Genomic DNA, 26,825 nt, shown 5'->3' on the forward strand with positions numbered 1-26,825 from the left:
AAAATGTCCTTTTATCTACTTACAGCTACATTAAAATGTGTTGCTATGGACATCATCTTCACATAAATAGTTTCGATGTACAGAAGATATATCTGGAGCTTCACACAGCTCGTCCGGCGTAATCCGAGCCTCCGTAAGCCCCGAGATCCCAAATTGATTTTAAAAGACGTTATTTACATCCTCAAAAAATACTAAGTGGAGCTTGTGTTCCCACTTCAGGCGGGGTGCGTGCTAACACTTGTAGCTTAGCAGATACAGTGAAGATTTCATCTTAAAAAGGGATGTCTTTTCAGCTAGGATTCAATTTGATAGCATGTTATAGATGGATATATGGATGGTTAGATGGATGGATACTATAAATAGATGAAAAGTGTCTTCTAAGTATATTATGTGCTTTGCTTTGAATGCACGCTCCATTTCCAGAGGCCTTTAAAAGAAAGGGCTCCATTCACTTTGACATAGGATCTCCTTGGTTTTTCCTACACCTGTTCAGCAGGTGAAGTGCAGCAGCTCCTGGCAGCGTTTTCCACTTCAGGAAGTAGACTTTCCCTCTCAGCTGTTTCTATTTAATGTCAAAGTGTGAGACTGAAAGCGATGCCTGTTGGCGGCGGACTTCACCGACAGTATCTTTAGCAGCTGTTTGGCAGCTCTGCGACGTTGACAAAGCCCTTTTTTTCCCCCTCCCCGTGGTGAAAGCTCTCTGCTGGGGGCACGGAAGCATTGTCTGATGGGAGAGCTTCACCTGATGGAGGCAGCAGGTTTTCAGACAGACTTGGGGTTTTGAGATGTGGGTTTTAGTTTCTCCAAGTTGGAGCTACTGTAACATTTTGTGCCTGTTAATCACTTTATCTGGCATGCTCTGTCCATTCCCCCCTCATTCCACTTTACTACCATTCGGTGCTGTTCTGATATTTTTGGATGCATTTCATGACAGTTTTGGCTGTCAGTGTGATGAACTAGCAGTAGTACTTCAATGGTGCAGATTGTCATAATATTCGACCTCAGAGGGGGCAAACGAGAGACATGTCCTGCATTAGAGACTGCACTGACAGCATGCAGTTTTCAATAAAAGCATTAATTAGGGTATCAAGTTTGACTCTGACAAAGGAATTATGTTTTGAATAGCAAGACCCGGCTCCACAGCTGAGTGAGGCCCGAGGTTCGGTTGTTTGGCTCCTTCCTCTCTGATGTTTAAGGAGGTTTCTCTTCGACCGAGGAGAAGAGGTGATAGTGAATGGAGACCAGATGGGGGCAAGGTACAAGGCCTTTATCGATGATCTCAGTCCTCTAAAGATTAAAAACACATGACAGTTCCTCTCATCGCAAGTTGAATGTGCAGGGCTGGCCATAAGCCTGAGAGAGGAGGACACGACGAGCAGGCCTGAGCTGTAACCTGACTGTGAGTGCCACCTGGTGGAGATTCTCGGTTAATATTTTGATGCGTCTCCTTTTTCAGGAGTTGGAGAAGCCCAGTCCTCCTCAGAAACCCCTCCCTGCAGATCCAAGGAGCTCTCGTCTGGTTCGAAGTCCCCCTATAGTGCAGGGCCACAATGTAGTCCAAGGGCCCTCTGCTGTTTGTGGCCCTGCACCAATGCCTGGTGCACCTAGACCTGTTCGCCCTGTCCCACACCCAAAAAGGTGAGTTCTTACTTTCTCTAGATTTATTTAAATGGGCAATTTGTAAGACTAGGCCAGAATTTTAGTTTAAAACATTAAATTCAAATGAACTATCTACAGAGAGTGAATAAACAACACTGTTGATGTTATATCAAAGGTGTCTATGTACTGTGCTGCAGGGATATCCACTGAAGTTAGCATGCTAACTAGCTGGCAGCAGTGAGTTCACTATTAAGTCTAATAAGTAAATTAAATAAACGCACAAAATGTCAAGAAAGGAGACATTTTTATACCTTATTTTTCTTACTTGGAAGAAAAACACACTCAGGCAATAAAGCCTTGCTGACTCATCATAAAACACACTTCATTCAACCTCAGCATAAAGAAAATAAAGCTCAACAAAATTATCCTGGTTTGTCTTTCCACAATAGCCTCTGATTTGGTCACTTCATGTCTCTCTGTACCCACCTGCTGTGTCTTCTCATCTCTGGAAGTTATAGTCCTGGTCAGAGCTGCTGTAAATCGCCTCCATACTGTATCCCCTGTCGTCAAACTTGCATTTGTCGATCTTGAGGACTGTGTTCAGTCCCAGTCTGGCGTCCAGCCCTGTTCACTGAGAGGCCGGTTGAGTCCCATCAGCTAACAGGGCCACTTAGCTCCATGGCTACAGCTACAGCAAAGAGTAGTGAGTCCAGTAAAGTGAGCAGCAATTAGCGGTTATATTGTTTCTTATAGTTTTGGAGCTATCTTTGAATTCTGGCCGTTTCTTACACATTAGACCTTTAGAACCAACGCTGAAGCTGGTACCACTCACTGAAAGATTTAATACATATTAATCTGACTTTTCTCCCTCCTCTAGACCCAGTCCCAAGCAACCTCCAACACTACCAAAGCCTTGCATAATTGCCAACGTCAAATACAGCAGCTGAGACTTTTCGCCGAAAGGGACATTGTTGTGATAAGACACTTAAGAAATTTGCACTATGAAAACTCTGAAAACCTTAAAAAAGATGGCGGCTTCTCTGAATCAGGAGATCTGCCGTGTCCCTTTGGTGCTCTGTCTCTGAATGGTGCTACGAGTCTGAGCTCAGGTACATGTAAAGTATTTATATTGTGTATTTATTGCCACGCAGTGCACTGTGCCAGACACTTTTACTACACGGTAGCAACTTTGAATTTTTTTTTTTTAATTTGTTATTTGCATCAGTTTCACATTTGTCTTTCGTTTCGACTGATCTGTGACGGGAGATTTTAAAAAGAAAAGCCAATCTGTGAAACTCTTGATTGCGGAAATGTGTTTATGAAATGTGTTTTAATGAAGGGAACCCTTTACATTATGGTTTTGTTCTGTATACAGCAGAAGGAGTTGAAAAAAAGAAGAGTTTTGTGCAATGACAGATGAGAACAGACACAAGATTTGTAGAGCATTCGGAGCCCGGTGGGGTTTCTTCTTGAAGGGTAATGCTCCTCGTAGAAGCTTTGAGCCAGTCTGACGAGGCTTGAAACAACCGCACAGACAAAAATGAAAAGTTGTATTACTGCAACCGCTCTGCAATCGAGGCGAAAGGAGGCTTGTTTGACAGCTGAAGTTCAGGTCTGTTTCCTCTCAATTTATATTTCGGAGAGGTAACAAGTCGAATTGTGAAATGTCACTGATTTGCCATTTCATTAACAAGCCCCATGAAGCTCACTTGAGGGATCTGGGTACCGAGGTATTAAACTGAACAAGGATCTAAAATGAGCTGAGATCAGGGGAGCGTTCATCCCTCAGAGAGAGTAAACTTTCCCTGAAATATTGCTCTGCAAAAGGTCATGTGTGTTTTTGAGTACTTCCCTCTGTGCCTCTGTGTGAAAGTCGTTAAATCATGAAACCAAGAAGGACTTTTCTTAACCCTGTGGCCGTGCAGACGCAGCGGAGGCATCACATGTAAAACAGCCAGTGTCTGGCTACAGTTTTCATTTGAAGTCATGTTTGTGGGTTCTCAATAACTGGAGCAGTTATTAATTTTCTATTTTTTGTACCTTTTTCATTTGGCTATTGAGATTAGTTTTTTAAGCCAATCTACACGCCAGATAGAAAATCCTGCATTAATTGGATTTGTGGTAATTGAACTGTGTTATTAATTTTTGAAGCGTCTGACTGGATTGCATCACAGCGTATATACATCCACAGCGAGCAGCATTTCCTTTAAGCACAGCTCTTGTTCACATATAGGCTGAAAACTGACTTTGGACTCGTTACTTTTGATACTGTTATCTTTTTAAATACTGCACTAGTTTTACATTCATCGCTTTGTTTACTTTACTTGCTTTTTTTCAACGCTATGTGTCCATGTACTAACAGTACAGTGTATGAGTCCAGCCACCTGACTGTACGTTACGTCCAAATGTTCCTCGTATGTTGTGTTACAGGTGAACACGTCGCCATGGAGAATGCTTTTTTATATAATGATTGTTTGATACATCATATGTAAAGAATACACTTGTGTCTGGTCATGGTATTTTGAACACTCGAGCAGTATTAGTAAAACTGTTTTTTTCAAACACTGAAGAGCATTTTTGGTTATTGATCTCTGTTCTCTTTTTTTGGTTACACAGCGTGCATGTTTTGAGCGAGAGGAAACGATTACAGTCATGGTTCTCAAACCTTTTCACATTGACTGACACAAAGCAGACGCCCATTTAATACGAATTTTCGCATTTGGATGTTTTATTAAAGAAAGTGTGTGAAACCTGTGAACAAAGTAATCATGAAATTTATCCTCAGTCTAACTTGGTTCACACACCGGAGGTCAAGGTCATGCTCGGCGGGGGAAAAAAAATGGGAACACAGTAATGCCAAGATAAATTGATTTTATTTTAAGACGAGCTGATGCCACACATATTTTCTCAAAGAAGGGTTGGTGGCACATGAGCACACTGAGGGTGGGAAGCTCAAATGCTGGGATAATGTTACGCTGCTGTTTTCTGATTGATCGGCAACTGAAAAGATGACGAGTAGTGAAAATCTGAGGGGACATCATTTCATATTTTAGGGTAAGACAACATATTCGATAACCTCTTAGCTAATGTTATCATTCAGCCACTTCCTAGCTAACATTTCTGTTTGATTATGTCCCGTTTCTTTCACTTCCAGGTTCAAATAAAAGTGTTGAAGATGTGTGTTCAAAAATTTCTATTGCTACTGTATCTTATAATACTATCACACAATGATGTCATCTAGGAAGTGGTTGAATGCTAACGTTAGCGGTTGCCTTACGGAAGCTAATGGTTATGAAATATTAATAAGTTTAACCATGAAATTTGTCCAGATGTCTTTTCAGTTTGCAGTTTGTCAGATTCCCTACATTTATACTTGCAACCTGGAACATGACTTTTGAGCTTCTCACCTTGAGCATGATGTCAGAGGAAAATGGTCTATAGGTGCAGATCATCTCCTTTGTATTTATTAATGGGGGCATTTAGGGGTTTTCGGAAAAGAAAACTTCACACGAAATATGACTTTGAAGTTAACTCAAATATATAAAGTGAAATCATTTTTTCGTATGTTACTTATGGAACCAGCTCAAAGGCCCACTTTGAGAACCACCGGATTATATAATAGCGAAAAATCAATTATATCAGACGAACAGTTATTTTACTTTTGGATGTTAAAATAGAGGGCACACAAACATTAGTAAGTCCTACTTTCTAAGAATACAAAGTCAGATTTCATACTGTATCTAATTTTACAATTACAATATCACTGTATCTACATAAAGTGTTCTTTTTATCAAGGGCCTCTTGACAAATTGCAACCCGAAAAACCAACTTACAACCAGGAGATGCAATGCTGAATACACTAATAAGTGTAATGTAACATTTTAAAGCGGTCTTTATTCTCAGAGAGGTTTGAGGTTACAAATTGATTGAATCATTCGACACCAACACCCGGAGCAGCTCAGCTTATTTCAACATTCTGAACCTTTGTCTAAAAGCAATTTAAAAAAAGGTCTTTGAAGGAGATACCAACACTGCTTCGATCAATACAAGTGTGTGTTCACACCTATGGGATTGCCTATTAGGATTCAGTAGTGATGACTAGAGGAGTGAAGCATGTGTGTGATTAAAAGGATGTTCAATAAGAGCAGTTTGGGAAAAACAAAAAACAAAAAACGACCTTTGCTAATGAGAAATGGTAGCAGGCCTCCACCGCCTCACACAACAGTGTCTAATTAGAAAAGCAGCAGCTAAAATAAACAGGAAGAGGGTTTAGATGTGCAAGCCAAAAAACATTTTTAAAAATGGAAATACAAATCATTCACATACTGTATCTGTAGTAGTGGAAGAAGTACTGATTCTTTACTTCTGCGTCAAAAAATACTCCAATACAAGTAAATGTCCTGAAATTTCCCTTTTCTGCTACTTTTTACTTCCACTCCACTACACTTTGGAGGCAAATATTGTACTTTTTGCTTTGCTACATTTGTTTGATAACTTTAGTTAGTAGTTACTTTGCCGATTACATACTGCATTAAAGCCAAAGTAGTCAATTTTTTTTAATTATTTCATTTTATCAGCAATTAATAAAAGGAAACTCATTAGCAATAATAAGAAAAATGCTGAATGTCAGCCAGGCCCACCATATACAGTATATACATATAGGTAAATATATGTATAATTTACTTTTACTTGTACTTTTCAAACTTAAATACATTTAATATCAGATACCTTAAGATCATACAAGCATAATGTGTTTTTTATGTAAAAACTAACTCTAAGTGTAAAATCAATGTAGTAAAATGAGTAAAAATTAAGATATTTCCTTTTGAAATGTCTCATGAAGTGTAATAGAAGTATAAAGTAGCATAAAATAGAAATGACTCAAGAAGAGAATTTAGTAAATGTACTTAGCTGCACTCTGCATATCTGTTTGTTCCTGGTTACTCAGACAGGAAGGCTGCATTTTACACACAGTAGAGTTGAGACTTTCAGGCTTGTTTGATGATTGAGAGCCTTCAAAAGCTTTACTGATATTTAGAAAAGATAAAATTGATTAATTTAACTCAACATGTGTCTGAGCTGGACTGATAATGGCCGAACAGCTCTCCCTTGTGGAGAAGCTGCAGCCTGATGGATGATCATTTTTAAGTGGTTCCTGTAGATGTTTCATAAAGTTTAATTTAAAAAAAAAGGCAACATTTTTCCCCCATAAATATGACATATTATTTAATACATTTGAGAATCTTTTTCCATACTTTGAATTATTACATCATATTTAAGGCTCAGTAAGTCATAATTCTAGTAATGAAATATGTATTTATCATGTTGGGGGAAATGAAAAAAAAAACGTTCTTTCCTTTCAATTAAAGCAGCATAAGAAGAGGAGGTTATTATCTGAATTCATTTGGGATTTGATATGTGAAAACATTTGATTACACGTGATTATTATGGATAAGCGGGTGATTATGACAGACAGGCTCAGTGAAGCTCTATGCAAATGAAAACACGTGTGAAGCCACGCTGGGGAGAAATTACGCGCCCGGTGCGCACTGCGCGTCCGCCAGCCTGACAGAGCAACCTACAAACTTTGAGCCCGCTTCATTTACACAGTTTTAGCAATTAAGAAGCCGAAACTGTTTCCATTTATCATCATAAGAATCCAGGATACGCTGTTTGCTTTAAACTGGACTGAAACTGCCCTTTTTTTGACGGATTGCGATGGAGCCGCAGCTGGAGCGGTAGGAAAAACCTTTGTGCGCTCTTGTCCGGATTAACAAATGTGTCATGTCGGAGGGAAATATTTCAGCCTCCGAGCCTGACATCTACCCTGAGAGTGAGGAATGTCCTGCGGAAGATTCATTTGGCTTTGGAGATGATCTGGAGTTGAATCAGTTCGATGGATTGCCCTTTTCCTCGCGTTACTACAAACTGCTGCAGGAGAGGAAGACTCTGTCGGTCTGGAGGGTCAGGTGCGAGTTTGAAGATGCTCTGGTGAACAACCAGCTGGTTATTGTGTCTGGGACGGCAAAGACTGGGAGGAGTACACAGGTAAGACTTGTCAGGAAAGAAGCACGGGAAAAGATGATGTGTTAAACTTTTATTCAGGGTTTTATTTATGAATTTATTATTTATTTTCAAGGGAAATAGAGGCTCAGATTTCCTCATCTACTCTTTTGAGCATTAGAGTTAAATAGCAGTTCATCTTTTACTTTTCTATCTCTTTCTCTGTTGACTTCCCTCAGACTGAACCCAAATACCAAAGCATAACCTAATTTGTATGACCTGCATGCTGTTTGTTGCCACATGCTCACTGAGTCAACAGCAAATTAGAGAAGTCTGCTCCTGCTGATTTGATTTAAATGTGAAGTAAACACTTTTTCGCCGCCATTTTTATCTACCACCAAACAGCACATCCTCTCTCCCTCTCTGACATAGTTTTGATTCCTGTGACATGATTTGTTTTCCCACTCTGACATGTATGGAAAGGAGCACCATTATGTGAGCCTGTGTGTGTGAACAGGCTGCCCAGCTCAGCAGATGCTGTTGTGTCACAAGCGAGGCTGTCCAAGCTCCTGCCTGCCTGCCTGACAGTCGAGTTTGACAAAGGCTCCAGCAGGGGTGTTAGGGGACCTCCTGCTGCTAAGCCCTGATCCGCTGGAGCCGCCTCATGCTGCCAAAGCAATTTTGCATTATGAGCGATAATGCCATAGGATATCTCCTGTCACTGTTTGTTTTGCTGTTGGCTCAAACAAAAGCTGTTGGTGCGATCCTGAAAGGATGCCTGCCGCTGAAAACTTGAGATAATCTGACAGGAAAGTGTTGTTTTTGGTGGAGAATCAGCACTAAAAAACAAAAAAAAATGGTGATTATTCTCTTTCAGATCCCTCAGTGGTGTGCGGAGTTCTGTCTGTCCGCACAGTACCAGCATGGCATGGTCGTGTGCACACAGACCGACAGACGGCAGGCTGTGGATCTGGCCTTACGCGTGGCTGACGAAATGGACGTCAACATAGGCCACGAAGTGGGTTACACCATCCCTCTGGAGACCTGCTGCTCCTCCGACACCGTTCTGAGGTTTGCTGATGACCTCTCACAAACACTTCACATCATGGATTGTGCACACACAGAGTGCTTGGGTCTTGATGAAGTGGGCAACTTTGAAGTCACAGGACATTACGCTCACCGCCGTGTAGCAAAAGAGTAATGTCTTCTTGTGACAGAACAGCATCAGGCATTTATTTCTGTTCTTCCACCGTCTCAAATAGGAGGGCTTGCTGCTTTTTAGATCATTGTACATTTTTGGACTTCTAGTCAAATAAAACAGGCTACAACCTCTATTAAGAAAAAGATGGGATGCTGTGTAAAATGTAAATAAAAACAGTGGTTTTACAGAGTATTCCCTGGCCCACGTAGTATTACCCTTTCATACAGTCATGTGTTCCTCGTCTCATCCTCGCTCATGAACGACTGAGCCCCCTGAGAGAATAAAAACAGTGAGCCCTGAATGTCCCCTCTCACAATGCCTGTACTCATACGTTACTCAGTTTGTATGGGCCGTGCTACATGAACAGCATTTTCACAGCATGGTTTTGACTTACAGTGAGCCTGTGTTACTTTAAAATGAAAACATCACACTATCTTTCTACTAAAGTTGAACTTGTGAATAATAAAACACTATTTCTTATTTTACTACACACGGTTTTGCTGCAGCCTTGCTTGCTGCTTAGCTTAGCAGCTAGCTTATGGCAGCTACTGACAGCTGTCTGGTTGTTGTTGCTGTGTAGCTGACATTGTGTGACACCTCTTTACTTATGATACTGCTAAGCTAGCCTATGTTTTAGCTTAACTTGGATAATCTTTAATGGTTTTATCACAAAAGTGATATAGGACATAAAACAGACCGAAGACTCGCTTTAACCGTCTGTTCAGACTACCAGGGGCAGTGCAACAGGCCGCAAGTCATTTTCAATGGAAGCTGGCGATATGAAACTACAGGTGCCCAATACTTGTTGATGCGTAACGGATGCAACGCGCTACAAATCAAAGTTCAGCTGGCCTCATCTTTCAACAGCGACTTGGTGATGTAGCTGTCTACATTGGCTGTTTTCTAACATTGTCACTCGAAGTACGTCTTCAAAGCAACGTAATCAAGAATATTGTGCTACCCTACTTTCCTGATGTTGCCTCTTATGGCTGTTGTCCAGAATATGTTACATGTATAATACCTCCACTAATAACGCCCCTCTGATGGCTCTTTATCACTCAGGTACTGCACTGACGATATGCTACTGAGAGAAATGATGTCGGACCCTTTTCTGGAGCACTACGGGGTCATCATCATCGACCAGGCCCACGAGAGGACAGTTAGCACGGACATTCTGCTCGGTCTCCTCAAGGACATCCTGCTGCAGAGGCCTGACCTCAGAGTGGTGGTCCTCGCCATCCCGCCCATGACCGACAAGCTGCTGAGCCACTACGGCAGCATCCCGCTCATCAGTCTGGAGGCCTCGTCTCCTGCCGAGGTGGTCCACAGCAACAGTGGCAACAAAGACTACTTCTACTCAGCGCTGAGACTGGTGCTGGAGATCCATCGAACCAAAGAGGACGGAGATGTCGTTGTGTTTTTTGCCTCAGCTGAGGTAAGAGTTTTTTCTTTGACTGGTTTTGTGGGACCGAAGCTGAAAATGGTTTAAGTGCTTGTGATCTCCTCTGCAGGAGGTCCATTGTGCCCACAGCATCCTGCAGAAAGAAGGCACCAGGCTGGGAGCGGAGCTGGGCCAGATGGTGCCCGTGGTCCTGTGCCGAGGTCAGGGAGAGCCACCGCCTGTCTCGACCGAGCAACCAGGCTCCAAGAGGTCCAGGATGGTTTTCCTCTCTACCCAAAAGGGAGAGGATATGTGGTGGCCTACAGAGTCCGTCAGCTTTGTCATTGACACAGGAGTCCAGAAAAAGATGGTAAGTTATTTTCAGCAAAATATCCATAAATATCAACCTCAAATGAGCAATATATGATATTGATTGGCGCGTGGTTTGGACTTTGTAGGTGTACAATCCAAGAATAAGAGCCAACTCTGAGGTACTTCAACCCATCAGTCAATGTCAGGTAGACCTACGGAAGAAGCTGTCTGGACCATCAGGTATATCGGCTAATTGAACATTCAGACTCAGACATGGCAACAAAGCCTAGACTCTTGACTAAAATAATGCATGAGGAACAATGTCAGAGGTTATCAAAAAATGATTTCACTGAATGTATTTCCTAGGTAAATGTTTCTGCCTGTATCCAGAAGACAGCCAGCTCCCTGCAGAGAACTCCCCACAGATCTTGGAGTCCAACATTACACCAACAGTCCTTTTCCTGAAAAGGATCGAGATAGCCGGCCTTGGACAGTGTGACTTCATCGACAGACCAGGTTCGCCTGCTTGTGGAAATTGCACAAATTGAATCATGATTCACGAAAACAAGCTTTTTATTCTCAGGCTGCTAGTTCCCACAGACAGGACCTCTCTCCCACTCTAAAACGCAGCCGGAGAGGTGCTCGTGGGAGGGTTTTTTTTTTTTTTTTTGGCTAGAGGAAGCACAGATGAATCTGCTCTGTGTAGCTGTTTGGGCCCAGTCAGCCATGATTTAGCTGAGCTGACAGGACCCTGCTACTAACTATTGTCTGAGCTCTGACCCACCCTAACATGAACAGAACAGGCTAAAAGGGGCCAGCTCATTAACGATTACACAACATGTCTCGTTAGGGCAGCACCAGACAAGTACAATGAGGAGGAAGAGCAGGCCAAATATCCTGTAATATCTCTGTATTCTTGCAGAATTTGGCACTGGGGTTACTTGCCCAAATATGTGTGCGTCATTATATTTCCTTGTGTAAGAGTTATGTGGAAATTTGAGACTTTTTATGTGATTAGGGCAACTTTCAAATGATTCTGGTGGCATAAATTGGTGTTTATGTATTTCCATTTTATCTCAACTTGTCTACCATAGTGTCCTTTTCGGATACTACCAAAGTCTACATATGGGTTAGGGTTAGATTGGGCACTTTACTATTTTTCCTCTAAGGGGATTCTCTCTTATTGATTTCATGTAATAAACTCATGCTGTTTCCTTGCTGCAGATCCCGAGGGTCTCATGCAGGCGTTGGAGGAGCTGGATTACCTCGCAGCGTTAGACGATGATGGCAACTTGTCTGAGATTGGCATCATAATGTCTGAAATCCCTCTGGACCCTCAGATGGCAAAAGCCCTGCTGGCATCCTGCGAGTTCGACTGTGTGAGCGAGATGTTGACGATCGCGGCAATGCTGTCGGGTACGTTCGTGACTTGTGTTTCAACTTTATAATCTAAATAGGATTTCGATGTACTCCTTATGAGTGGCGATCCTTTTAATTGGTTTGTAGATTCACCAGATGGACATTGTTACAGCAGTTTCCCTCTCAGACATTAAACCAGATGGTCCTTGGTAAGAGTGGCTTGTCTCAGTGATGCTGACCTTGTTGTTCTCGTCTTTTAGCGCCAAGCTGCTTCCTGGAGCCACCTGTTGGCATGACCCACGAGGCGGTTCAGTGTCACAGAAAGTTCCAGCACCCTGAAGGCGATCACTTCACCCTCATCAACATCTACAATGCCTTCAAACAAAGCCAGAGGGAGCAATGTAAGACTCAGTTGGTGAACAGAAACAAATCTGCTCTTTGGTTAAATGGTACATGCTGCAATGTGGCGTGACTTACTGACCGTGATGCATCCCTGGAGTGTTACTGAGTCTGTGGAAAAACAGTAAAACCAGTTTAACCTCTGTAACATAAAACAAGTGGCATGATACAAATTCATACACTGAGGCACTCTCTAAAATGCTTTACATGGTCTTTAAAGGTGCAATGTGTAAGAATCGACCACCTGTTGAATTAATACTCCAAACAAATAGGGGGCAGCATATCACCAGGGTAACCAACTGCTGCTAACTGTAGCTGCCGTTAGCTATTCAGGTCAGTTAGCTGCACAGCTAGTGGTCATATTAGCTGACTCTGGCCGGACTCGGGGTTGTGTTGGTGTTGTTCACTATCGGACTATTACCTCGTGAGGTACAAGGTGGCTAGGAGCTAGTTGGTTAGCATGCTAACTTTAATAGATACCTCTGCAACACAATAAAAACACATCTTTGATATTTCTTCATAGTCTGTTGATAATGTTAGCTCATTTTTTTATGTTGGATGCTTTACGGACTTCATCAAAGGTGATCATTGTTTTGAATATAGTTTTAAGTAATACTGTTACCCTGTATTTGGATTTCAATGATTGCCTGAGTTTGACCAAAATATTACTTCACTCTGTGTTTCAGACTTCAGTGCTGAAAAGTGGTGCAAGGACTATTTCCTGGATCACTCCGCCCTGAAGACAGCCGAGGCCATCCGATCAGAGTTGACTGACACTCTGAACCGGATCGAGCTCCCCATCTCCGAGCCCTCTTTCGGAACCAAGAGCAACACCCACAACATCAAGAGAGCTCTCCTGGCGGGGTTCTTCATGCAGGTATGTGGAAACCACACGTCAATTTTAATGAATCCGCCTTCAGGATTCAACTGAATTCAAGTCTATGGTGGATTTCCTTTTCACAGATTGCTCGAGATGTGGACGGATCGGGAAACTACTTCATTCTGACACACAAGCACATGGCCCAGGTGCACCCGCTGTCCGGCTACGGGGCTCAGTCACACAAGCTGGGGCTGCCAGAGTGGGTCGTGTTCCACGACTACACCCTGTCAGAGAACAACTGCATGAGAACGGTCTCTGAAATTTCCCCTCAAGTGTAAGTCAATCCCTTTTTCAGCTCTCTGTCAGATATGCTGTGTACAAACAGATTAAAGTGAGTTCTCATGGATTATGATCGTGCACCACACTGCTGAGACAAACATGTTTTGATTGCTTTTTGTTATTGTTGTAAAACCGAGCAATTTGGTCACATTTAAATTTTAAATCTTTGTAATCCTCTTAAAATCTCTACAGTAGCTGTGTTTGTTTTTTTTTTTAATATGAACATTTTTTAAAGGCACAGTTCACCCCAATAAATCAAAACCACATGTATTTCCTGTTAACTGTGATGCTATTTATCCATCTAGAATGTTTTGGTGTGAGCTGCCGAGTTTTGGAGATATCGGCAGTAAAGAAGTCTGCCTTCTCTTGAATATAATGGAACTGGGTGGCACCTGGTTTGTGGTGCTCATAGCGCTAAATAAATTTGAAGAACTCAGGTTACGTCTCTCTCCAGAAGTCATGACCTAGTTACTCAAGATAATCCACAGTCCTTGTTATGTGCAGTTTCATTTCGGGACTATTTTTCTTTCTGCCAGTGGCGGTCTCAGGACACCCTAATCTCTAAAACTCACACCAAAACAATCTAGATGGATAAATAGCACTACAGGTGAGAAGAAAAATAGATACTACTCCTGTTCCCCAGAATTACCTGTTTTAATGTCATTTCTTTGCCATTTCAGGTTCATTCAAATGGCACCGCTCTACTTCTTCTACAACCTGCCCCCTAGTGAAAGCAAAGACATACTGCAAGACATGCTGGACCCAGATCGCTCCAGAAAAAGTAAAAACGAGAAACAAAAAGCCGCCACAGTCAGCAGCGACGACGACAGCGGAGGTGCAATGGTGACTTACGACAGATGTGTGATTCAATGACGTGAAATCACAAATGTGAAAAACCGGGCTGCAGTCTTACCTGCAAATGCATTTATGCTTGTAACATGTTTATAGCCAATGCCAACCATGGACTGTGATAACTTATTACACTGCTTAAAAGTCGTATTGATGGTCACATGTACATAAGCAAAGAAGGTTCACTCTCATACAGGGTGACGGTGTTGTCTAGTGAGTTGACATGAAGCACAATCTAGTAAATCATGAACACCTTTTTTAGTTGTGGTGTGTTAGCATCTGATGGAGGTTTTCTATCTTGTTTCTCACCCTTCCCCTGCTCTGCTCTCCCCTTCAACACCTTCTGTCTGGAAATGTGAGTACCTCGCCAGCTGTTTAGATTTTAAGACTTTAATCAACAGCAGAGGGGCTGCAGATGGGTGTCATCTGTTGCAGGACTTTAAAGGGAGGAAAAAACATCCCAGCACACCTCTTGTGCACAACATGCACATTTAAAGAGATGATCTAACACTTTGATGCACGTACAAGCTGCTGGAGATGTCATTTGTTACCTTCTAATGCAAAGCTGTCCTCTTCAGACATGTTGGTATACTTTTCTCCTCAGGTTAATGTGGTATATTTGACACTGAATCCATATGTGTGAGTTGACACGATGGACGACTAAGCAAGCAAATGATTGTCGAGACATACAGATATATAATGCATTTATTATTAATCAGTGGCAAGAGATCTATGCAAATGCATTAATGGAAAATCCTTGGTAAACTAGCACAAACAAACTTCATTTAAGATTCTGCTCCCGTTTGTGTCTACAAAAATCGGCTTTCTACCGAGCTGTCATCAAGGACATTAGAGCAGACAAGAATTTTGCCAATCGCTAATTTGAATTAATGACAAACGACACATCCCTCCTTCCTCCATCTGCTCAGACTAAGCTCCAAGCTCACATATCAGCTGTTGTCATTAACGCAAGACTTATCACAATTGTGTTAGTTCATAATCTTGTAATAAAAGTCTTTTAAAAAAAACTTGGTGTATTTCTATTCATATTCACATGATAAAACCGTATATATATGTTGTTTAAAACAACATGTACTGAATATCGGGTTTACGATACTGGCACTACAATTGCTGGTTTGATGGTACCAAAACAGTTTCTACTGAAGTCTCATATTGAACCATTTCCGTGAGTCTGAAGGTCTTCAGTATGTGCACACGTTTATTGTGAGGTTCACACAGTTAGGTATTCTTTAAGTTTGTCCATAATGACGGGCATCCTGTCCGATGGTATCAGCATCACTGTCCTGAAAGGTTTCATGGGAACGTCGTCGAACGACCACCTGCCGCTCAAACAGGTATCTGCCTCCTCCTGGACGGAGTAGTGGAACTTGATGATGGCTTGCTGTGAGGAGAATACAGACGATGTTTAGCTCTTTGAGAATATTTAGACATTAATACAAATGTTTTCCATCACTCCTCTTACATAGCTCTTTCAGGCCATTCTGTCTTCGCTTAGTTCGCATCTTAAGAACTAAAGAGTGTCATCAAATGCTGTATGTAAAACACTTCCTGTACATTTTCAAAAGTTTAGTTAACAGCTTTTTCCTTTACCTCATAGAAGAACTCCTCCTCTGCATTGACAAACATGTATTCTTCTTTGGGAGCTCCTCCTCTGGCTGAAATACTCTTGCTTGCCTCTTTGCAGGTCTTGCTGATCATCAGACAGTAGTGACATCTCCCACTGGGCTTATTCGTCCTCTGAGCTTCAGCTATTTCTTCCCTGAAGGACACAAGTACGTTGGGTTTATTTTGCTGCGAAGGACACCTTCAAAAGATTGATTTATTTTTGATCATGAACCATGAAGGACATTTTTCATTTTTCTATTCAAAGCACTGAAATAGTACAGATACTCCTTCAGCTATTACAACCTGAAGCACCTATTCTAGATTTAAATGCTCTCATAAAAAGTAGTTAACTCGTCTTAGAAGTTTTGTTTATTTCTCCTTTACGAAGCACTTTCAGGTCAAGTATCCATTTCAGTCAACAACAGAGACAGACCCGACATCAATCACCCTTATTTGAAGAGTTCAGATGTAGTTCTACTGCTGCCTTCACAAACACACAATACATAAACTTTGATGTTGACTAAGATTTGCAACAATACATGTATTTAACACCCTATTTGAACAACGATGCACAGATGCTTTTAACAGTGTCAACATGATTCGGAGTAGATTTCTCCCTGAAGGGAAAAAACACTGAGGAGGACATAAGGGAACAGAGCAGAACTCACTGGAGCTGTCTGTGCAGCGGCAGGGCGATCTGTGGAGGGACATTGATGAAGCGCTCACTCAGCAGCAGCCCCACAGGCTTGCTGGTGTCACTGAGGATCTGCTCCAGCTGTTCCGTCACGCTGTGGGTAGAGTTCTTCTCACACTGATCCACGATCATCTCCTTCACCTCCTCCACGCACTGCACACCCTGCCAGACACACACATAATGAAGTTAAATTACCTTCAAATGTGTTCATCCGACATTATCACAGCCCCCAGCAGCCAATTATTCGGAAGGTTCGTGCGTGCCAGCGGTGCTACCTTTCTCTCCGTGAGGTTGAGCAGACTGATGAAGCCATACACCTCATCGGGGTCGTCATCATCGCTGTCTTCCGGGACCTCTGCTTGCTGGAGCAAAGAGAATAGACAAGTGAATACATGTCAGAGCTGAAAATGCTAAAAGTAATAAAAAAATTTAACAATCACCTATTTCAACCACTGATTAACTCACCTTGATGACACTTCCAACATGATTCTGTTGTATGATGATGTCTGTCATCTCTGATGTATTTACATGAGCCTTCAGGAAGAGCTGTATCCAAACACAACAGACGTGACATCAGTGAGATTGCTTATGCCAAATAAATCACATGTGAACATGATCATTTAGATGCAATTCATTAATACTGTCCCAAACCTGTTGTAGGAGTTTCTTGACGCCATTGAAGTCGTTGGCTGAAATAGTGTGGGCTTCAAAGTCGACAACAACCTCCTGAATGTGAAACGGAAACAAAGAAAACAGAAGTTAAGAAAGGCAGTTGTGTGGAAAGCATTTAATTACATGCACTTTAGTTCATTAAGTGAGTAGCTGTTACATGTTGTTTTAGTACGAGCTGTTAGTTTCATTCATGCAGCTTCTGAAGTGCGCTGTCAGCTACGTTTAGCAGCTACTTTCGAGAAGTTACAGATACTTCGGTAAAGTCACTACGTAAATAAATATAAAAATCCAGTTTATATACTTTCTTAACGCTAAACTCGTCGTTTCTGTTAGACAGTAACAGTAAATAATTGTGTCTTCCTGCTACAATTAGCCGACAGTTGAGTTAGCAAGCTAACTAGCTGGCTAGCAAGACCCATGCACAGCATTGAACTGCTCGTTCCTTTGTTCCTTCACCTCATTGATCTCCTCCTCCGACGCCTCGCTGTCCTCCTCCCCGGAATCAACATCCTCCTCCGGGTTCTCGTCGGAGCTGTTCTCACTTTCGTCGGGATTTTCACCCAAACCTACTGCTCTCCTCTTAGCTGAAGAAGCCATGCTGCAAACAGGCAACACACGTGTCAACGTAGTGGGCGTGGCAAAGCTTAAATGTCAGCCACGGAGGGGTGCGTGGAAACTGAAGCGCTGAAGCCGCCATGATGGCTCCAAATGTACAGGATTTGACTATGCTGTAGCAACCGTCGGAGCCGCAATGTTGGCGCGTAGCCTGGTGGTAAAATGGAATAAACCATTTCCGAAAAAGGGGGATCATATTATTTAAACTGTGCCTAACTACTATGTTACTGCTATAAGTAAGTATTCACATTGTATAGTCTAAATATTGATTACACATTTTTAAAATAAATGACGTTTTTAAACAAATAACCAGATTTTAGGTAAATTTGTAAAATATTCAATGTTATCTCTCCCCTCCTTGACAGTGACTTTAGTCGTCATGCACTCAGCGGTAGTGACAACTGAAGGTACATGAATTTTATGCAGTATTTTATGAAATATTTAGAGTATCCTTTGTATTTCATATCTTTGTACGACACGAGCAAGATACAGTTGTCGCTTAGTATCACTAGGCATTACGGACAAGCTGTATTAAGGCGACTGTTACCGTAGCTACGAGCTAAACTGTCATCCAGGATGTCGTGCTAATGTAAACAATAACACACGAGAAGAAAGACATTAGCCACGTTTTAGCTAGCTACAGATGTGACATACTACGCAGAAAGTGTGGCTTTATTGCTTTCTATTTGCTCCTCAGATACAGTCCAATTATCGTGTCTCGACCATGTTGTTATCAGCAGGTTGCATATGCCAGTTTTAGGGTGTAGCTTAGCTTGCTGTGCCCTTCACACCCTTTGTCCTCTGTTGGTGCAGTTTTGACAGCAGCATTCATATTACAACCTGGATCCTTCTCTTGTGTTTTATTGATCCAGTGTTTAAAGGTCGTTGTCGACATGCATGTACTGCTTCTCAAGGAGCCAAGAGATGGAGACTCTGGACCTGATCCCTACATTAAGGTAGACACACTTGTTTGTAACAGTGCTGTGATCATACATGTGCAGGAGTGAAGCTGCCAAAAGAGAAAATAAATAGAGAAATTGCTCAGTAAATATGATAGGTGAATTAATACAAAGGTATTATATATGGAGGAGAATATAAACTAGAAAATCAAATATAAAAGATAATGCCCACATTTATTTTTAAGATTATTTTGTTACATTTAATGGTATGTTGGTTTATTTAATGAGACATTTATGTATTTATTTATTCTTGCTTTTAGCAGTTTCAGTCCATCGGTACTGGAATTTATTATTATTTCTGATTCCACAGGAGCTGGCATCACACGGACATAAAGCAACCCTAATTCCCGTGCTGTCGTTTAAATTTGTCTCATTAAACACCTTGTCAGATAAGGTAAGCTCCATTGTTACAGCGTTGAATACATATTTGTTTCGTTCATGTATTCTCATATTCATTGCTTCTCGTGTCATATTTCAGCTTTTCCAACCTGAGAAACATGGAGGTCTTATATTTACCAGTCCGAGAGCAGTGGAGGCTGTGAAGATGTGCTTAGAAGCAGAAGAAAGAAGGGAAGGTGAGGGAATCAACATAACTGCATTTTGAAAAACATTATAATTGTTGCACCCAGTACCTCATTCATATAATGGTCTTAAGTCCCATTTCATGTCTGTCAATACTGCGTACTTCTTTTCTGGACTGCTAACTGCGATTTCCTTGATGAAATGTTATCCTTTTCTTCATTATTAATTCAGAATGGAACAGCTCAGTGAAAGACAAGTGGAACACTAAATCCATTTATGTGGTTGGGAAGGCAACTGCTGCATTAGGTGAGTTGTTGTCACACATGACACAAACTTCTCTTTTTTATATTTCCATCTTTATGTTTTGTGCAACCCTTGCTATGTTAATGCTAATTCTAGCAGAGTGTGGCAGGCACCTGGCGTTGTGGTGACAGAAGTGTGTGAAGTGATGTTACTGCCCTCAGTCATATAAAAACAGGCTGTACACAAGTGACAGTTTGCTGTGACACACAGCAAGTATTTGGTCTTTAGAAAACGAGCAGGTGCAGACATGTGCTTAACCTTCCCTCTTTAGTGACAGCTGATCTCTTTGTTGTCAGTTTTATGAGTTGTGTATTTAGTAATTGAATTAGGTGAAATTAATTTGACACTTTTTGTGTTTTTTTTCCTGCACAGTACGGAGTCTGGGTCTGAACCCTCTAGGCGAGGACACAGGGACAGCAGAGGTCCTATCACGTGTTATCATTGAACGTATGATATGATTTCATACTCCCACATTCACAGCTCAGGTTAATTGAAAATTTATGATTGTTCTGATGACTAATATGACCTTATACTTAATTCTCATCATAGGAGAGGACACAAATATCCCACCATTTTTTTTCCCCTGTGGCTCGATCAAAAGGGAAGTTTTGCCTACAGCTTTAAGGGACAATGGTAAGCATTTTCCCATGTTGTGCCTTACGATTAAAACTCAAGGTGATAAAAGTCCCAGTGGGGTTTACGCTAATTATAAAATAATAATTGAGCTACCTTTATCACAGCGGAGGATCTGTTTCTTTGTTTCCAGGAGTGCCCCTGGAGACTCTGACTGTCTATCAAACAGCTGAACATCCAGATCTGGAGAAAAATCTGAAGAACTATTTCAAAGAGCAGGTAAACTTCTACGGCATTTTTAGAGAGGACTTCTTTTGTAAATGTAGCATCTGTTCATTATTTGTTCGTATTTACAGGGCATCCCAGCCAGCATAGCCTTCTTCAGTCCATCAGGAGTAAAGTTTTGCCTGGAAGTGGTTCGGAGGCTGTCAGGTGAACAGCTGACTCAGATAAAGGTACAGCCTCCTCGTGCATAAAATAATGCATGAACCTTCTGTACTTAATAGCTCCTCAGTGCCTTTTAACAGTCACTCTTTGTTTCCAGTTTGCCGCCATCGGGCCAACTACACAAGACGCCATGACAGCAGAGGGTCTGTGCGTCAGCTGTGCTGCAGAAAAGCCAACAGCTGAACACCTGGCAGCAGCGATAGCCAAAGCTCTACAGTAACCGCCCACAGGCTGTGAAACCCATCCACGTTGTCTTCTCTCTTTGTATATTCTATATTATTTATGTGTATTGTCATTTGTCTCTTTTACTTTACTGCTCTTGTTACCTGTTTTGTATGTAAATCAGCTAATTTGCACTGAGAAAAAAAAGCTTTTTGTGCTGGAAAGGCCTCAATAATGTAAGTGAATAGAGTTATAATTCTGTTTATGTTAAGCTTGCTCAAGGAAGTCAATGCAGTGTTTGTTTTTGAAAATAAACTTGAGTCAGAGTGATGACATGGATCGTGGTTATTCATTGTAAAACACTCAAGTGTGTGTGTGTGTGTGCTTGTCCTATTCAAAACAAGTGTTAGGCTGTCCCAAACTGGCATTGTCCACATGAAAGTGAAGGTTTTAACGTCTTTCTACAGGTCAACAACAGCCCATTTAAAACCAGTGAAGCATGTATGACACATGCATACGGTTCAGTCAGATTACACAGTCAGAGGCAGTAAAGACTGGTTTACTTTTCACACAAAGCTGAGGAAAGTGGGATACCTCCAGAGAGTCGCACCTGTGGATGGGTGTGGAGAAACTCAGGATCTGTCTATAAAGCAGCGTGGCTTCTTGCCATCATCTCACTTGTATATAGTCACACTGACGACCACGATGCTGACTTTGATCCAGCTGATCATTTTGCTTTTTTGGACGAGCGTCAGCTCATCTGATGCGGAGAAACTTTTCCACCGTCGGGATCATTCTGACGTGCAGAACCTTAATTCTCACCAAGCTGAGCTTATAACAGACAAATACTCAGCAGAGGTAAAAAATCTCACTATTTTTAGACATTTAATAATTGATTAAAGGAACAGTATAATGTAACCCATATCTTGCTGTAGTTATTTCTGTCTAGATATGGATTCATTATGCCAGTGAACTGGGAGGAGATCCAGTTTGAAGACTCAGACGTCTCCTTTAACGATGACTTCCTGGGTGACTTTCAAGACTCGATCCAGGAGGGAACCTCGGTGCATCATTCAAGGGACGCTCCTCGTGATGGCGATCAAAATGACCACAATGGTCTAACCGAGAGTCAGGAGTTTATTTCAGCACTAGAAGAGTTTCAGAGGGTGTCGGGCCTGCCTGTCACGGGCCTGTTGGACGAGGCAACCAAGTTGGCAATGAACAAACCGAGGTGTGGAGTCCCTGACAAGGAGATTGACCTGAACGCACCTGTAGCACCTGAGAAAATCAGTGCCTCAGATACTGGAAACATTTCCAGTGGCACTTTTAATGAGACTGACAGTTACAACACAGCAAGTTTTGATACTGCTGACTCCTTTGAAGATGACATATTCAGTTCTAATGACACAGAAAGCATTCTCACAGGTATTTTCAATGACACCAGCAGGAATGACACAGAAGAATTTGCTTTATTTGATCCCATTTTAAATAACACTTCTCTAAACAGCTCACATGATACCACTGTGGACAGAAAAATGGTAAATATCAGCACAAATCAGAGCCAAGCAGTGCGGCGCAGGAAATGGCACCTTGCCACTCTAGTATCCAAAAACAGGCGCAGGAGAGATCTGAGTGAAACAGGTTACATGGCCTTTTCTAAGAGGGTGCTGAAATGGAGGCTGATTGGAGAAGGCTACAGCAGTCAGCTGTCTGTTGAAGACCAGAGGTACATCTTCAGACTGGCCTTCAGGATGTGGAGCGAGGTGTCTCCGCTGGAGTTCGTGGAGGATACACGTTCCCCGCTGGAGGATGTTGATATCAGGCTGGGCTTTGGCACAGGTAGGTTAGACCCAATACATACAAAACTCAATACAACATTCTTATACTTTTAACTCCACTGCATATATTTAACAGTATTAAGTGTTACAAGCTTATTAAATATGTCTTGCTGTAAGTCAAATTACTCAAAAGTATAGATATAATGATTAGTCAATAATTCATTTGTTTTTTGACAAACAAACCTATATAAATGATAATCATTTAGGTAATTTTCCAATCAAAAACGTTTAATAGTGTCAGATATGCAACTGTGAGGGTTTCATTTTGGTTCTCCACTGTGGAGGTGTCACTTTGGACTCTGGGTAATTGTGATGACAAATAAATAATCCATTAATATTGAATAGTCAGCAGATTAATGCATGCTGAAAATTTTGTAGTACAAAATAGCTAAAAATCAGCTCCACTGTGAACAACTACAACACTATAATGAAGCCTAATGCATGAGTAATAATATATTTTCCTGATTATACTTGCATACTTTTGCCTGAGTAACATTTTCAATGTAGGACTTTACTTCAGAAATGCATCTGAACACTTCCTCCATTACTGCAGAAAATAGACAGTTCACATTTTTGATTTCATATTTCAAATCAGACAGAAGCATCTTCTCCAAAGCGTGTCAGTAAATTCATCAAGTTAAATCATTTATTCAATATAGACAACAACAATAGCTTTAATGTTGAGAACCAGCACATTTCAGGTGTATCAACCATCATCAGCGTTCCATATGACAGAAACAAGTTGGTTTTTACACTAAAGCTTTGTATGTCTTTACTGCAGAAACAGTAAGTTTATTATTTATTTATCTATTTATACAATTTTGGTATAATAATAATATTTCACACAGGAAGGCATCTGGGTTGCAATCAGAGGTTTGACGGCACTGGTCAAGAGTTTGCCCACGCTTGGTTCCTGGGTGATATACACTTTGATGACGACGAACACTTCACTGGTCCCAACGCTGGCAGTGGGATCAGCCTTCTCAAAGTAAGCATACTACAGCATGAGATGTTTTAACTGCATGATCAGATGTTCACTTCCATCGCATTCATTCTACTCTTATTTTTAATTTCTTTCTATTAGGTGGCAGTTCATGAGATCGGCCATGTTTTGGGTCTCCCCCACATCTACAGGCCGGGCTCCATAATGCAGCCCAGCTATCTGCCCCAGGAGTCAGGCTTTGAGGTGGACTGGATGGACAGGAAAGCCATACAGCACCTCTATGGTAACAGCACCATCTAGTGGATACATACACACAGAGACCCACAGAGATTCAGGTTTATATACCATACATACATACAGCGACAGACTGACACAAAACCAAATCATTTTCTATAATGTGATTGTGTTTGAACCCAGGGGGCTGTAAAGGACGATTCAACACAGTGTTTGATTGGATCAGGAAGGAGAAGACGCCCTATGGGGAGGTGGTCATCCGCTTTAACACCTATTTCCTTAGAGATGGCTGGTACTGGCTCTATGAGAACAGGAATAACCGAACACGCTTTGGAGATCCAGTTGCACTGCAGATTGGCTGGCGTGGGATTCCCATGGACGGAGTTGATGCGTGTGTGCATGTTTGGTCCAGGAAAAGAGATGCTGTTTACTTCTTCAAAGGTAGGCCTAATAAAAGTACAAGTCTACAATAATATCCTACATATTTAAATACTGTATGTTCTGTAAAAGATATATTTCATGAATGCTTTTTGTGTGTACAGGTACTCAGTTCTGGAGGTACGACAACGCGAATGACCAGGTGTTTAGACAGGACCCTGAAGGTCACCGCTATCCAAGGTTAATCTCTGAGGGCTTCCCAGGGGTGGTCAGTCCCATTGACACAGCCTTTTATGACAGGAGGCAATCCCACATCTATTTCTTCAAAAACACTCTTGTAAGAATTGTTTTCCTTATCCTCTCTTTGACACATGATAAGCAGGGGGGTGCTCAGAACACAAGACACAGGCAGGTGAGTTAGGCTGAAAACAACAATAGGTTTGGAGATTGTGCCGAGGAAGGTCGATGAGGTTTGCTAGCCAAGCAAAGTGGGCAACAGTGTCACAGATCCTCAGGCACAGTAGCGCCAGTTTCTGTGTGAGATTTGGTAATTTGATTAGATACAAATTTGTGAGGGAGTATAAACAAAGGTGGGTGCTTCATTATTATGTTCCCATTAGAAAACACCCCTTCACCTGGACAAGAAACCCACTAACATCTGGCATTTGTCTTCAGTGGGAAAGGGTATGATGTGCATTAGTCTCAAATAACTCTAATAACTCGGTTCTAGCTCCGATCAGCAGTGATGTAAACATGACACCCAGGTGGACACGCTACTTTTAGCCCCTTTTCTGGCACGATGCTATGATGCCTGTTAAAAGTTTCAGATGTTCGCATGTTTCCCATCCGTCTCTGCTCCAAGCACTTGTTCTTTGTTTAGTCGACAATGAGTTTAAAAAGTATAAAATAAAATAAAAAGCTGAATTAATTAATTAATTGAAAAGTATGAAAAAAGTAAGGCAAACTAATCCAGTGTATGTCTTGTACAGGGACCCTCTGTCAAAATCTAAATAAAACTACTAGTAAGACCTTAAATTGTGTGTAGTTAAATTCCCACAAAACAAATTAATACACAGAAAAAATGTTATTACAGCTAAGAATACTAATTGGTTTCTGAGCATATAATGAAGCTGCCATGTACAGTGCTCTCTATATACATAATGGGAGCCAAGAAGAAATGGGGCACAGACATAATGCACAGTGAATCTTGTTGGGGGGCAACTGCTAATTTTTGCCCTTGGGCCCCCCAAAAATGTTAGTCCGGCCCTGGATTAATCGTCAGTACAACTGCTGCTACCTTACGTGATGTGTAATCAGTAAGTAAAGACTTGAAAAGATGAAAGCCGGAGCTAATTCATTGTTTTCCAGCATTATCAGAGAGCATATTCATGCAAGCAAACCTGCTACATTTCCTCTGTGATCTGTGTTGTAATTGAATTGATTGATGAGGCAAAACAATTATCTGTTCAAACAGGTGTACGCGTTCGACGTGGAAGCCAACAGCTTGGCAAGAGGCTTCCCCAAAAACATCAGAGATGTTTTCCCTGCAGTGGAGAGCGGAGACCATCCAGATGGCAACATTGACGCTGCCTACTTCTCCTACACCCACAACGCCATCTTTCTACTCAAGGGCACTCGCTTCTGGCAGGTGGTGGGCAGCCGCGAACGCTGGCGCCGGCCCTTTCTGCCGCGAAATGGCCTGCTGCCACACAAGGAGGTGGATCAGCACTGGTTCGACATCTGCAACGTTCATCCCACTGCTCTCAGACTAACTCGCTGAGGCTGTTGAAGCAGAGATTCATTAAACACTACTGATGTGTACTGATATTGTCCTCTGATTCACCTGTTACTGTATGTATATATGTTTTTGTTGTTTTATCTACTTCTTTGTAGTAATTCTCCATACTGTGTGTATTTCTGTTGGCTTATTTTCAATGAGGTGTTTTGTTAACATATCAGCTGCTCTGTCTGTCTTTCATTTAGAGGTGCTAAATGCATACTGGCATGAAAATCCTAAAGGACCTCTTATCATTGAGATATTTAGACCATTAGAGAGAAAAAACCTATTTATAAATGTACTTATTCTTTGCACGGACGCCATTTTTACAAAACAAGACACCATAAGTTGCCAAACATTTCATTTTGTTACAAAATCACAGTTTATTTTGCTCATTTTCAAGTTCACAAGTCTCTTACAAGTTACTAATAGAATAGGGTTACATGCTTTAATGCTAAAAAAACACATCAGTTTTTCTCATACTCTCCATTGCTACAACACTGTATTCCCCAAATGTTGTATTTAAGCTCCCGTCTCTTTAAGGTCCCCCCCTCCTGAATACCCAGTTTGCTCTGATTGGTCAGTTCACACATGCCTGAGCCTGTACTGCTAACAGCAACAGAGCAACTGTGCTGAATTAATTTTTATGTGTCAAAATAGCCGCTAGGCATTAAATCATGCAAATGTGCGACATGGTGACATATGTAGTGCGATGTCAAGAAGTCACAGAATCAAAGGACTACTGCTGTTGAAGTTTTACGCAATCATCCAGCCAAAAGAAATCGACATAGATTGACTAAGAAAGTACGTCCTTTATATC

At 41.6% G+C, this 26,825-nt stretch overlaps 5 protein-coding genes across 8 annotated transcripts in view; 4 read left to right on the forward strand and 1 right to left on the reverse strand.

Annotated features, from left to right (window-relative positions):
- adam12a (ADAM metallopeptidase domain 12a) overlaps nucleotides 1–4,163 on the forward strand; it is an 84,080-nt gene extending 79,917 nt beyond the window's left edge. For both annotated transcript variants that reach the window (XM_084342087.1, XM_084342088.1), the window contains 2 exons: nucleotides 1,457–1,638; nucleotides 2,477–4,163. In XM_084342087.1, coding sequence (XP_084198213.1) covers nucleotides 1,457–1,638; nucleotides 2,477–2,546 — 252 coding nt within the window. In that variant the 3' untranslated portion in view covers nucleotides 2,547–4,163. The remainder of the gene's footprint in view (nucleotides 1–1,456; nucleotides 1,639–2,476) is intronic.
- A 2,972-nt stretch (nucleotides 4,164–7,135) lies between these two features.
- On the forward strand, nucleotides 7,136–14,814 carry dhx32a (DEAH (Asp-Glu-Ala-His) box polypeptide 32a). The gene is made up of 11 exons (XM_084342887.1): nucleotides 7,136–7,647; nucleotides 8,480–8,673; nucleotides 9,866–10,238; nucleotides 10,315–10,554; nucleotides 10,643–10,736; nucleotides 10,863–11,012; nucleotides 11,721–11,912; nucleotides 12,116–12,256; nucleotides 12,941–13,131; nucleotides 13,218–13,408; nucleotides 14,094–14,814. The coding sequence occupies exons 1-11, from the start codon at nucleotides 7,384–7,386 to the stop codon at nucleotides 14,284–14,286; spliced, it is 2,223 nt and encodes a 740-aa protein (XP_084199013.1). The 5' UTR covers nucleotides 7,136–7,383; the 3' UTR covers nucleotides 14,287–14,814.
- A 135-nt stretch (nucleotides 14,815–14,949) lies between these two features.
- Nucleotides 14,950–17,923, reverse strand: bccip (BRCA2 and CDKN1A interacting protein). Its single transcript, XM_084342888.1, has 7 exons — nucleotides 17,711–17,923; nucleotides 17,234–17,308; nucleotides 17,048–17,128; nucleotides 16,858–16,944; nucleotides 16,557–16,744; nucleotides 15,874–16,042; nucleotides 14,950–15,664 (listed from the first exon to the last, which is right to left on the reverse strand). The coding sequence occupies exons 1-7, from the start codon at nucleotides 17,849–17,851 to the stop codon at nucleotides 15,494–15,496; spliced, it is 912 nt and encodes a 303-aa protein (XP_084199014.1). The 5' UTR covers nucleotides 17,852–17,923; the 3' UTR covers nucleotides 14,950–15,493.
- A 311-nt stretch (nucleotides 17,924–18,234) lies between these two features.
- uros (uroporphyrinogen III synthase) lies at nucleotides 18,235–21,168 on the forward strand. Of its 3 annotated transcripts, XM_084342891.1 has the most exons (10): nucleotides 18,235–18,276; nucleotides 18,742–18,825; nucleotides 19,139–19,222; nucleotides 19,307–19,403; nucleotides 19,582–19,656; nucleotides 20,026–20,100; nucleotides 20,203–20,286; nucleotides 20,420–20,505; nucleotides 20,583–20,681; nucleotides 20,771–21,168. In XM_084342891.1, exons 2-10 carry the CDS (start codon nucleotides 18,763–18,765, stop codon nucleotides 20,891–20,893), a joined length of 786 nt encoding a protein of 261 aa, XP_084199017.1. In that variant the 5' UTR covers nucleotides 18,235–18,276; nucleotides 18,742–18,762; the 3' UTR covers nucleotides 20,894–21,168. The 3 variants fall into 3 exon arrangements, with proteins under 3 accessions (XP_084199017.1, XP_084199015.1, XP_084199016.1); XM_084342889.1 differs by having other exon boundaries at nucleotides 19,139–19,403; XM_084342890.1 differs by lacking the exon at nucleotides 18,235–18,276 and adding an exon at nucleotides 18,337–18,458 and having other exon boundaries at nucleotides 19,139–19,403.
- A 283-nt stretch (nucleotides 21,169–21,451) lies between these two features.
- mmp21 (matrix metallopeptidase 21) lies at nucleotides 21,452–26,008 on the forward strand (the record flags this gene model as incomplete). Its single annotated transcript, XM_084342893.1, is given in 9 exon segments — nucleotides 21,452–21,477; nucleotides 21,479–21,532; nucleotides 21,534–21,693; nucleotides 21,771–22,674; nucleotides 23,522–23,661; nucleotides 23,758–23,899; nucleotides 24,034–24,291; nucleotides 24,393–24,565; nucleotides 25,703–26,008. Coding segments are annotated over 9 exon segments (2,163 nt in total).
- Nucleotides 26,009–26,825: the final 817 nt, after the last annotated feature.

This window comes from Pagrus pagrus (assembly GCF_965226575.1).
Source record: "Pagrus pagrus genome assembly, chromosome: 21".
NCBI classification, from domain to species: Eukaryota; Metazoa; Chordata; class Actinopteri; order Spariformes; family Sparidae; genus Pagrus; species Pagrus pagrus.